The sequence below is a fragment of the Scomber japonicus genome, chromosome 4, assembly GCF_027409825.1.
Source record: "Scomber japonicus isolate fScoJap1 chromosome 4, fScoJap1.pri, whole genome shotgun sequence".
NCBI classification, from domain to species: Eukaryota; Metazoa; Chordata; class Actinopteri; order Scombriformes; family Scombridae; genus Scomber; species Scomber japonicus.
In genome coordinates, this window is record NC_070581.1 from 32,096,257 (window position 1) to 32,108,999 (window position 12,743).

At 39.5% G+C, this 12,743-nt stretch overlaps 1 protein-coding gene across 1 annotated transcript; it reads right to left on the reverse strand.

Annotated features, from left to right (window-relative positions):
- Nucleotides 1-1,177: 1,177 nt before the first annotated feature.
- On the reverse strand, nucleotides 1,178-12,286 carry rps21 (ribosomal protein S21). The gene is made up of 6 exons (XM_053316916.1): nucleotides 12,256-12,286; nucleotides 11,533-11,612; nucleotides 9,960-10,023; nucleotides 5,041-5,112; nucleotides 4,341-4,396; nucleotides 1,178-1,288 (listed from the first exon to the last, which is right to left on the reverse strand). Exons 2-6 carry the CDS (start codon nucleotides 11,580-11,582, stop codon nucleotides 1,279-1,281), a joined length of 252 nt encoding a protein of 83 aa, XP_053172891.1. The 5' UTR covers nucleotides 11,583-11,612; nucleotides 12,256-12,286; the 3' UTR covers nucleotides 1,178-1,278.
- Nucleotides 12,287-12,743: the final 457 nt, after the last annotated feature.

Sequence of the window (12,743 nt, forward strand, 5' to 3'; positions counted from 1 at the left end):
TTGTTCTCATGACCGAAACTCCACAAACCAGAGAAGATTAATAGTTGATGTTAAAAGCAGTACATGTTTTAGGTACAGCGGTCTGAGGAAGGACTAAAGGAAACTCATCCTTCAGGGAACTACTCTCTGTTTGGAAGCTGATCCTAAAAACAAACTCATGGTGACCAATGGGATCAAACATCGAGCCAATAGGCGCGTTTCCACTGCAGGAACTTCAGGGTAATTTTACGGGGCCAGCCTTGTTGGTGAGTATCTCCACTGCAGGAACCTCCCCTACAGCGCCATTTACAGGAACCTTTACAGGGGCCAACAGAAGGGCCGTTTCCACTGAAGAAGTTCCTGGAACTATTTGAGGGACAGGAACTTTACAGGAACCTTCCTCTCACTCGGCCCTGTCAACCGCTGTGTCTCCACTGAGAGGGCCGAGTGAGAGGAAGTTCCAATCAGCACCCAAGAGTTTTTCGAGGCCGTTTTGAGTACCTACTCCGAGGCAGGGACTCGCTTAGCCCCTGTAGAAGTTCAGGAACCCTGTCCTTTGGAGGCGGTTCCTGCGGTGGAGACACGAACCAACTGCCACGGCCCCGTAAAATTACCCCGAAGTTCCTGCGGTGGAAACGGCCCTAGAGTACCTACTCCAGCGTAGATACTCTGTTCGGCCCTGAAAAGCTCCTGTTTGGGGCTTGAGGTTAACCCAGCGCTGATTGGCTAAACCTAGAGCAGCTATGACGCCATCAGAAAGCAGAAGGGGAGCATTAGCCTCGCAGACATCGCCGTAAACAGCAAGATGATGTACGACAGATGGGCCGACGATGAGGTGCAGGCATTGACTGCTGTCTACAGCACCGAAGAGATTCAGAGGGGGTTTATAATCACACAACGATTACGTGGCGATGGAAACTCATGACGTCACCGAGGGGTCCTACTCTGCAGTGGAGACACGGCCACTGAGAGGGTCGAGTGAGAGGACAGTCCCTGTAGAAGTTCCTACCCCCCCCCCCCCCTCCTCTTACCAGGAACCCCTGCAGTGGAAACGCAGCTATAGGTGTCTGCCTGGCTTCACTCACATTCAGGTTGATTAAATCTTAAATATTGCCTTAAAGCCTTAAAGATATTAAAAGTGAAATATTTGACACATTGACTACAAGATTTACAACATTTAAATCTTTTTATGTTGTTCAGAAGTTATTGAAAAAAGAAAAAAAATCACAAAAAATGGCAATATGTTTTTTTTTCTCCTCATTTTATTTGTACAAAGTTTCCACAGATCCAACGTCACACTCAGAAGTTCCTGTGAAAGAAAGAAAAAGAGAACAAAAAGCTTAGTGATCTTGTCCCAGTTGTAGATTGATATACAGCAGATCTAAATTAATAAAACATCTTCCCTAAATAAAAATATATATCTAACATTACTGTGGAAGAGGAACTTATATGTCTGGAGAAAACTGCAGGGAGGGAAGCAAATCTGGGTGGCACAACAAGCCCACCCCCCCCTCCTCCACACTGAGCCCACCCTACTTCTAAACAATGTAAGCATGGCGAAGCGGCTGACCATGGTCTTCATCTGCGAACAAACTTTGAAACTCAACACTATTACTGTACGATACGGTATTGAGGAAATGTGTTGCTTGTCACCTCAATAAATTTAAGTGTGTGTACATTTTAGTCATTTACATTAAAAACACTGTTTTTGTTAGTAAAATAAGAGCAAAAGAACAACGGGAAAAATAAAATTTTATAGGGCCCTAAGGTAGGCTATTTGTCTTTTTGGTTTCTGCGTGTCTGGCTGGCAGCCTTTTCTTTTGTGGGGGGGGGGGGGGGGGGTGCAATATGGAGTTTGAATTGGGGGGATTTCACCACTGATCCAACAGTGGCAAAACTGGAACAGTGTAGGAAAGCTGATCTGGACCTGATTGCAGATTTTTTTTTGATGTTGTTTGATGCTAATTTTTGCAACAGAAGCTAAGACACTGCTAATCAGAAAGTACTTGTGTGATGGCGTTGGGAAGGTGTACATGTAACCCCGAACACAGAACCTCCTGTTCAAAGACGATGTTTAAGTTTTTGCTCTTATCCGGTCCTACTAATCCCAAATATCTAGCAGAAATTCAAAATGCATATCAAACAGAAGCTCAGGTCTCAGGAGGTCAATCAAGAGTTGAGCTGTGTGGTCTAGCAGGAAGGCATCATTAATTTACTGGAGAGCAAGTTCCACTCTCAGCCACTAGGGGGAGCTCTAAGCTTCTATAAACCGCCTCCGCGTAGCAGTAGTAGTACTCTCCCTTAGTTTACGTTGAGTCAGTAATAAATCATCCCTGCTAGCTCGAGTATGCAAACTGCTGACTCATCTGAAAAAGCACCTGTTCTGTGTGTGTGTGTGAGTGTGTGTGTGTGTGAGTGTGTGTCCTAGACTCCAAATTATTCACCCTGCAGTCAGGTTTAAGGCTGCAGCTACAGATTATTCCCCATTATTGATTAATAAATCAGTTTTATGGGCAAGAAATTGTCAGTAAATTGTGAAAATGTTGCATCTCAAAGCCAAAAGGTAAAATATTTTATCCTGACTAACAAACCAAAGATATTCTGTAATAAAAGACTAAAAAAAAACACAACTAATATTCACATTTCAGAAGCTAGAACTAGAAGATTTTTGCATTTTTTTCCCCTTTCATCAAAAAAAGGTGATTCATTTCTCATAAGATTAAATGATTAATTGTTGCAGCTCCATTAAAAAGTCTATTTAATGCAAATTACATCAGACTTTATTGCCCTTACTCATGCATCTTTATATATATGTAATATTTTCACACACATATCTACGTAACTCTAATGCTATGATAAAACTTGAAAGCAGGTTCTGACTTCATATTATTCACCCTGCAGTCAGGTCTAAGGCTGCAGCTATTCATTATTTCCATTATTGATTAATAAATCAGTTTTTATGGTCAAGAGATTGTCAGAAAATTGTGATAATGTTGCATCAAGGAACATTTTCTGTGATAATAGACTAAAAGGAACCAGAAAATATTCACATTTCAGAAGCTAGAACTAGAAGATTTTTACATTTTTTCCCTTTAATCAAAAAAATTGGTGATTAATTTCTCATAAGATTAATTGATTAATTGTTGCAGCTCCATTAAAAAGTCTATTTAATATTTTCACACACATATCTACATAACTCTAATGCTATGATAAAACTTGAAAGCAGGTTCTGACTTCATATTATTCACCCTGCAGTCAGGTTTAAGGCTGCAGCTATTCATTATTTCCATTATTGATTAATAAATCACTTTTTATGGGCAAGAAATGTAGCATCTCAAAGCCAAAGGAACATTTTCTGTAATAAAAGACTAAAAGGAACCAGAAAATATTCACATTTCAGAAGCTAGAACTAGAAGATTTCAGCATTTTTTTCCCTTTTATCAAAAAATACTTGGTGATTAATTTCTTTTTATCGACTTATAAAATGAATTGATTAAATGTTGCAACTCCAAACAAGCCCATTAACCCATTTCGGCCTAAAACGCCTCGAAAAAATGCCTGTAAAACCTAAGGACGATGTTAAAATAACCACCTAAAACCTGAAGTTTTTCTGGAAATTCAACAGAAGTGTCAACGCCTACTAAATAATTGATTTCTCAGGCGGCTCTGTAGCAGATAGAAATGAAATTCAGAGCTTATACCCGTCATGGCTTTCATGAGAAGTTGAGTTTGTCTGTCCAAACTTTCAATAAAGTAGAAATGGTAGAAATGCGGTGATGCTTTCCTGGCTTTAAAATCAGTTAAAAAATAATCTAAGAAACAAAACTGCTAAAATCTGCTAATGCAAACTACGTCAGACTTTATTGTCCTTACTCATGCCTCTTTACACATGTAATATTTCTCTCTCTCACACACAGAGACACACACACACAGAGACACACACACACAGAGACACACACACAGAGAGACACACACACAGAGAGACACACACACACAGAGAGACACACACACAGAGAGACACACACACAGAGAGACACACACACACACAGAGACACACACAGACACACAGAGACACACAGAGACACACACACACAGACACACACACACACAGAGACACACAGAGACACACACACACAGAGACACACACACACAGAGACACACACAGAGACACACACACACACAGAGTCACACACAGAGACACACACAGAGTCACACACAGAGTCACACACAGAGTCACACACAGAGTCACACACACACACAGAGTGACACACAGAGTCACACACACACAGAGTCACACACACACACACACACACACACACCTGGTGTAACTCTAATGATAAAACTTGACAGCAGGTTCTTACTTTGCAACAACGGTGTCGTCCCTGGCCAGCCTCAGGATGGAGTCATCAGACTCACCCTGCAGGAGAGACAAGGGTTCAGATCAGGGTTATTAGAGTTCACCAAAACTAAAACTAGCAATGAAAACATTATTTAGCTAACTGAAAATAAAATAAAAACTACAATGAACAATGTAAAACCAACTAAAACTAAACTGAATATACTTGGGAGTACGAGCTACTGATAGATGAGAGTAGATGTGATGAGGACTGATGGGAACATTTGTGGGATAAAACTAAAAATGGAAAAATCCCACAAATGTGAAAGTTCATCTTCGTGGTTAAAGAATGAAATTAAAAAGGATTTGATGATAAACCATATTTGGTGTCACACACATATATTCACAAAAAGGTGGAGCCCTGCTATGGGTATACTGATATAATTCTATTTCTTCTATTTTATATATTTTTTGGTCATCATAGTCTCTCCGTGTCTTTTGTTGTACCATAACTGTTACCTTGTGTATGAAACAGCAGATATGATGAATATGATTCTGTACATGATTTTGAATGAAACCTAAATAAAAACTTAGTTTAAAAAAAAAAAAAGAAAAAATTAGGACTCTTCATGTGAGAATAATCCTCAACTACAAGACTGTTAATATCTGAGTCCATAAAAGTCCAGTGTTGTGTTCAAGTGACAGCAAATAAAAAAGGAACTTACCATTCTGCGGATGGCTCCACAGATGGCGTAGGTCTTGAACTGACCGTTGAAGCGTCCGGTCACCTTGTCAACCTGCAGAACAGATTAAAGGTTCTTTTCAAATCTCTTTTTTAAAAAGGCATCCATTTGTTTCTGTTCATTCCCAAATGATACAAAAAAATCTATTTATAGACTGTTGAAACTTGCAGAAACCCTGTAAACCATCACAGTGAACTTTACATTTTAGTTAAAGTTACGTTAACGACCCCCTTGCATCCTATGACCTCTAAAGCCATGCAGACTGTTGTTGCCAGGCGACTCATTCTCCTTAGCTGAGCAGAGTCACACACACACACACACACACACACACACACACACACAGAGAGAGAGTCACACACACACACACACAGTCACACACACACACACAGAGTCACACACACAGAGTCACACAGACAGAGAGACACACACAGAGAGACACACACAGAGAGAGACACACACACACAGAGTCCCACACACACACACAGAGTCCCACACACACACACACAGAGTCCCACACACACACAGTCACACACACACACACACACAGTCCCACGCGCACACACACACACACACACACACACACACACACACACAGAGTCACACACACACACACAGTGTCCCACACACACACACAGTGTCCCACACACACACACAGTGTCCCACACACACACACAGTGTCCCACACACACACACAGTGTCCCACACACACACAGTCACACACACACACAGTCACACACACACACACAGTCACACACACACACAGTCACACACACACACAGTCACACACACACACACACAGTCACACACACACACAGTCACACACACACACAGTCACACACACACACACAGTCACACACACACACACACACGTATGTATCAGGACATAATATAAACATTTCAATGTATCAACTAACATAGTAATGAAGATAGTAGTTAGCTGCAGCTTTAATGTATTAAAAAGTAATAAAGTACTTAGACATGATGCAAGTTTCTGATGTTCTGATCTTTGTTGCATAAGAAATGAAAATCAATGACTTCCTGTAAAACAAATACAACCTCTAAACTACTACAACTACAGCTTCTTCTTCTGCTGCTCCTAAACTATGGAACGAGCTTCCTTTAAATATTAGACAAGCTTCCTCACTGGAACGAAACTACCAGCAGAACTGAAATCAGCCCCAACTGTGAACACTTTTAAATCCAGGTTAAAAACATTTCTCTTCTTCCTGTGCTTATGATTGAGCTCTTTTAACCTTCCTGTCAAATTGACCCTGTCTGTTTTGACTGTTCCTTCTGTCCTTCCTTCCTTCTTTCCTCCTTCTCTCTTCTACCTACCTTCCTCCCTCCCCTTCCTGCTTTCCTCCCTACCCTTCCTTCCTTCTCTCTTCTACCTTCCTTTCTCCCTCCCTCCTTTCCTTCCTTCCTCCCTCCCTCCTTTCCTTCCTTCCTTCCTTCCTCCTTCCTTTCCTTCCTTCCTCCCTCCCTCCTCCCTCCCTCCTTTCCTTCCTTCTTCCCCTCCTTCCCTTCCTTCCTTCCTTCCTTCTTCCCCTCCTTTCCTTCCTTCCTCCCTCCCTCCTTCCTTTCCTTCCTTCCTTCCTTCCTCCCTCCTTTCCTTCCTTCTTCCCCTCCTTCCCTTCCTTCCTTCCTTCTTCCCTTCCTTCCTTCCTTCTTCCCCTCCTTCCTTCCTTCTTCCCCTCCTTCCCTTCCTTCCTTCTTCCCCTCCTTCCCTTCCTTCCTTCCTTCCTTGACTCGAGGACAACAGGAAGGTTAAAGCACTTTAACATTTTAATCTGTAATTTGCACTCTATGTCCTTTTAATGATTTTAAAGCTAATTTATTATTTTATGCTGCAATCATTTTATTTTTGTCTTTCTATTTTTCTGTACTTTGTTTTTATTACTTGTGTGTGTGTGTGTGTGTGTGTGTGAGGAAGGGAGGGAGGGAGGGAGGAAGAAAGGAAGGGAGGGAGGTAGGGAGGAAAGAAGGAAAGGAGGGAAGAAGGAAGGAATGAATGAAGAAAGAAGGAAGGTAGGAAGAAAGGAAGGGGGGGAGGAAGGTAGGAAGGAAGGACAGGAGGGAGGAAGGAAGGGAGGGAGGGAGGAAGGAAAGGAATGAAGGAGAATATATTAGACAACTACAGCAAAAATATCTAACTGGTGTAACCATAATCACATTGGAAGGAAGGGAGGAAGGAAGGAAGGGAGGGAGGATGGATGGAAAGGAGGGAAGGAAGGAAGGAAGTAAAAACTTTTTTAAGTTCTCAAATTACATTTATTTCTGTTTTATGTAAAGCACATTGAGTTGAGCCATTGTGTATGAAATGCTCTATATAAATAAAACTGCCTTGCCTTGCCTCACTGTCCATTTTTAAAACTCATTTTTATTCCTTGGCTTTCAACCCAGCATGAGACTCTGCTCCTGTTTTACTGTTTTATGGTTTGTTTGGTTTAGTATTTATTTCCTGTTAATTGTTTTTATCTTCCTGTGTTGTTTTATCTATTTATGTACATCACTCTGTTTCAGCTGTGGTTGTTTTAAAGTGCTTTATAAATAAAGTTACAGTTGAACAGTAAGACAGCAGCTAATATAATGACGTAATGGTTCATAGTTTCTGCTGACTGAACTCTTACAGTCATATTTCTGCTTCATAACTCGACACGCTCGTCTTAATATTGTGTTACAATATCAGTTTTCCCCTCCGTGATTCAGCCTGACTCACGGCGCTCCGGTTTCCTCCTGCGGTTGACAACGCAAATTTTTTTTCTTTTTTTTTTAAACACTGAGTCTACTGTTTGTTTTACAGCTATAAATAAAACACACACACATTAGATAGAAGATCTGTCTCCTAGATACTGTAAGACTAATCAATTTAATGACGTTTTTTTTTAAAAAGTCCCGTCAATAGATGAGCGTGTTGTTGCTGTAGCTCATTGTTTTTGGCAATAAAGAGAAGAGGATTGCTGTCAGTAAACATCTCTCTAAAAACTAGGGACCAAGTCCGAAACCTTGGCGTGCTGATAGACTCAGATCTGACTTTCAGCAGTCACATCAAATCAGTCACCAAAACAGCCTTCTATCAGCTTAAGAACATATCCAGAGTCCAGAGTGAAGGGTTTTATGTCTCAAACAGACCAGGAGAAGTTGATTCATGCTTTCATCTCAAGTAGACTCGACTACTGTAACGGTCTTCTGACTGGACTCCCACAAAAAAGCATTAAACAGCTGCAGCTCATTCAGAACGCTGCAGCTCGAGTTTGAACCAGAACAAAGAGATCAGAGCACATTACTCCAGTTCTCAAGTCTTTACACTGGTTCCCAGTCAGCTCTAAAGTCTTTACACTGGCTCCCAGTCAGTTCTTAAGTCTTTACACTGGCTCCCAGTCAGTTCTCAAGTCTTTACACTGGCTCCCAGTCACTTCTAAAGTCTTTACACTGGCTCCCAGTCAGCTCTCAAGTCTTTACACTGGCTCACAGTCACTTCTAAAGTCTTTACACTGGCTCCCAGTCAGTTCTTAAGTCTTTACACTGGCTCCCAGTCAGCTCTCAAGTCTTTACACTGGCTCCCAGTCAGTTCTAAAGTCTTTACACTGGCTCCCAGTCAGTTCTAAAGTCTTTACACTGGCTCCCAGTCAGTTCTAAAGTCTTTACACTGGCTCCCAGTCACTTCTAAAGTCTTTACACTGGCTCCCAGTCAGTTCTCAAGTCTTTACACTGGCTCCCAGTCAGTTCTCAAGTCTTTACACTGGCTCCCAGTCAGCTCTAAAGTCTTTACACTGGCTCCCAGTCAGCTCTAAAGTCTTTACACTGGCTCCCAGTCAGCTCTAAAGTCTTTACACTGGCTCCCAGTCAGTTCTCAAGTCTTTACACTGGCTCCCAGTCAGCTCTAAAGTCTTTACACTGGCTCCCAGTCAGCTCTAAAGTCTTTACACTGGCTCCCAGTCAGTTCTAAAGTCTTTACACTGGCTCCCAGTCAGCTACAGAATAGATTTGAACCTTCCTGTCCTCCTCCCGGGTCAAATTGACCCCGTCTGTCTTTCCTCCCTCCCTTCTTCTCTCTTTCCTCCCTCCATCCCCCTTTCTTCCTTGTTTCTGTCCTTCCTTCTTTCCTTTTTCCTCCCTTACTTCTTTCATCCCTCCTTTCATTCCTTCTTCCTCCCTTCTATCCTCCTTTCCTTCCTTCTTCCTCCCTTCTATCCTTCCTTCCTTGACTCGAGGACAACAGGAAGTTTAAAGTTCTGCTACTGGTCTTCAAATCTCTGAATGGTTTTAGTCCAGAATACATGAATGACATGTTAGTAGAATTTAAACCCAGTAGAGCTCTGAGATCTACTGACTCAGGTCAGATAGTTGAGCCCAGAGTTCAAACTAAACATGATGAAGCAACTTTTACACAACTGGAACAAACTACCAGCTGAATTGTGAACATTTTTAAATCCAGGTTAAAAACATTTCTCTTCTCCTGTGTTGCTTATGATTGAGCTCTTTTAAAAGCACTTTACATTTTAATCTTTCATTTGCACTCTATGTCCTTTTAATGATTTTAAAGCTAATTTATAATGTTATGCTTTAATCTTATTTAATGCTCTATTCTAGCATTTTATTTCTCTCTTCCTATTTTTCTGTACTTTGTTTTTATTCTTCGTGTGTGTGGTCAATTGTTTTTCTGTTTTATGTAAAGCACATTGAGTTGAGCCATTGTGTATGAAATGCGCTATATAAATAAAACTGCCTTGCCTAATGATTCCTCCTGTTCATACTGTGATTAGAAGTCACTTCATAATGTTTACAAAGGACTAAATCCACAGTCCTGTTTAAAAGTTGATCTGAAGCTTCAGCTGTCTGAATGTAAAGAAAATAAAAGAAGAAAGAGGAAAGAAAGAAAGGAGGAAAGAAATTTTTACCTCAGCAATGTTGATCTGGATGGAGGCATGGTCCTTGGCTCCGATGATTCTGTTGCTGGCAGAGCTGAGAGAACAAATACAGAGTTAATAAACTACAAACAGGAAGTAGAAGTCAACAAATACATTAGAGTTAATAAACTACAAACAGGAAGTAGAAGAGAACAAATACATTAGAGTTAATAAACTACAAACAGGAAGTAGAAGTCAACAAATACATTACAGTTAATAAACTACAAACAGGAAGTAGAAGAGAACAAATACATTAGAGTTAATAAACTACAAACAGGAAGTAGAAGTCAACAAATATATTAGAGTTAGAAACATTATTAAAAACTGTTGCTCAACATTATCTTAAATAACTGAATATAAAAAGGCACAAAAACATGTTTGGATAAGCTCACCAGACCGAAACAGATTAATTACAGTTCTTAACATCTGTAACTGAGGTTTGAGGCTGATACAGTGCTAGGGCCTGAAGGTATCAGCCAAAATAAAGCCATGCCAAGTAGGATTAAAACGATGCCTGCAATCAATCCTTTTTGCACGCACAGATAGAAAGTATGACTATTTGTACGGACTTGCTCAAAGTCAAGCAATATGAGCTGCAGTTTTATTTATATAGAGGATTTCACACACAATGACAACTCAATGTGCTTTATATAAAACACAAATTTAACAGTAAAAATTGGAAATAATAAAAAAAATAAATAGAAAATATCTTCATCTGTCTATATATTTAATTTAGTTTAGCTCAATTCCTAGATGCCTATTGGATGATGATGATGTCATTTAAACCCAAAGACACTGATAGCTAATAATGACTCTCCCCTAACCATCCCACTATGACAACTTCCTCTTTAATATTGACTTTTATTATGAATTGGAAATAAACATAAAAACATGCAATTTGAGAAATAAAAATAAAACCCAATAATAGTTAATAATAATAATCATTTTCTTTAAAATCATTAGTTAAATTCATTTATACCTGCACACCAGGGGTATTATAGTTTTTTTATTTTTCACCAGTTTTTCTGTTTGCTTTCTTATTTCAGTTTAGTTTGTTTAACAGGTGATTAAGTAGTTTTAGCTTCATTTTTAATATAGTTTTAGTCTTAGTTTAAGTGTTTCAGGTATTAGGAGGAATGCCTTTGATTGGTAGAAGCTGTAAAGGATGAAATAATGCTGGTACTAGCCCCTTATCTCAACAAGTCAACTGAACATAATACAGTAAAAATGGAGAAAATTAAAAGAAAAATAAAACTGATCTGATTTTATCTGCAATTCAGTTTAATTTGAGTTCATTGTGGTTTTTATTTCAGTTATCTAAATTATTTCTTCAATGCTAGTGTTAGTCTTAGTTAACTATACGTTTGGCTGAATTATAAAAATCACAAGTAGTAATAATTAATGAAGAGCTGAACTGAGCCAAATGATGTGACTCACTCAAAAGAGCATCACTAAACTAAATAACACCTCCAAATCATCCACACAGGCTTTAGAGTAATAGGCCTAGTAATAGCAGCAATAGATGTATTTTCCCTCTTTATAGTCAGTATGAAGGGTTTCTTACCATTTACGGGGGACGTAGAGGTCCACAAATTCACCAGAGTCGTTCTGCATTTTGGCAGGTTGTACAGGTCGCCTACAAGTCTAAAAAAACAAAGAAAAACCAAAGTTATAAGAAGCTTAGATGCGTTAAAAAAGACGTTAAAAAATGCCGGTGTTTCGGTTTAATTGGTGACCGTGTTATCTGGTGACTCTCATATATTACACAGACACATTAGGAGAGATGAATATGTTTTCTGAACACAATTTAACTTACATAAATGGTTAGTGTAACTTAGATATGAAACACAGATAAATGATAAAAGTAGGCTATAAAGGCTTTTTAAGGGTTAGCCACCAGATAACACGGTCACTATTTAACCCGTAACACCGGCGCATTTTTAAAAGCTGTGGGACGTTTTTTACAGCCGCGTATTTCTAATGAAAAACAAGCCGGGCGGCAATAAAAAATAATCACGATATAAACATTAAAACCAGTGTAAATATAAACCAGTAGATAAACTGTGTTAGCCTGTTAGCTCAATAGCATGTACATCCCGACCATGTGCAGCTGCTGCATGAACTCAATTACTACTGACACTTAATTCCGGGTGATTAACACCACTTAATCACCACACACGGCTAAATAATCATGTTAGCGCTCATAAATGTAAAAGAAAGTACGGTTTTACACCACAAAACAAGGTATTTTTTACGTTTTTAAGCGGAGAGCTCGGCAGATACCCACCGTATGCGAGAAATGGCCGACAGGAAAGGAAGAACTTCTGACCCGGAAGGAAAAATATTAGTTTCTGGTCGTTTTTGTCACCACCTAGTGGTTAAACACATGTTACTGCCCTGTTCACGCTTTATGTTCCTGCTCCCGTTTATGTTCCTCCACATTTGTATTAAACACAAATATTCTAAAATTCTGATTGTAAGTCATTGTTATTGCATTTCACATGATACATGAAGTAATCATGTAATATACATCTGCTGCATATCACATCTTATAATAAAATATTTTAACAAAGCATCTGGGTTGTTTTTTCCTAGAAAACATTCAATTCTTGTCGTTGACACACACGTACCACTACAGTTATGAATGCTTCTACAGGGATAAAGGATAGAGATATCATCCATCTGTACTGTATTTAAATGTAATAAATAAATAAATTAGGTAGTCAGTTTCAGTCATCCCCCATACCTTTTCTCCTCAGACATTAATCTGATTGT

What these genes read in the sequence shown, in the direction of transcription:
- rps21 (XM_053316916.1), bottom strand. Translation starts at nt 11,582, where the DNA reads ATGCAGAACGACTCTGGTGAATTTGTGGACCTCTACGTCCCCCGTAAA. An exon ending in CTCTACGTCCCCCGTAAATG is followed by an intron (nt 10,024 to 11,532) that starts GTAAGAAACCCT and finishes TTGTTCTCTCAG; the next exon opens with CTCTGCCAGCAACAGAATCA. An exon ending in TCCAGATCAACATTGCTGAG is followed by an intron (nt 5,113 to 9,959) that starts GTAAAAATTTCT and finishes TCTGTTCTGCAG; the next exon opens with GTTGACAAGGTGACCGGACG.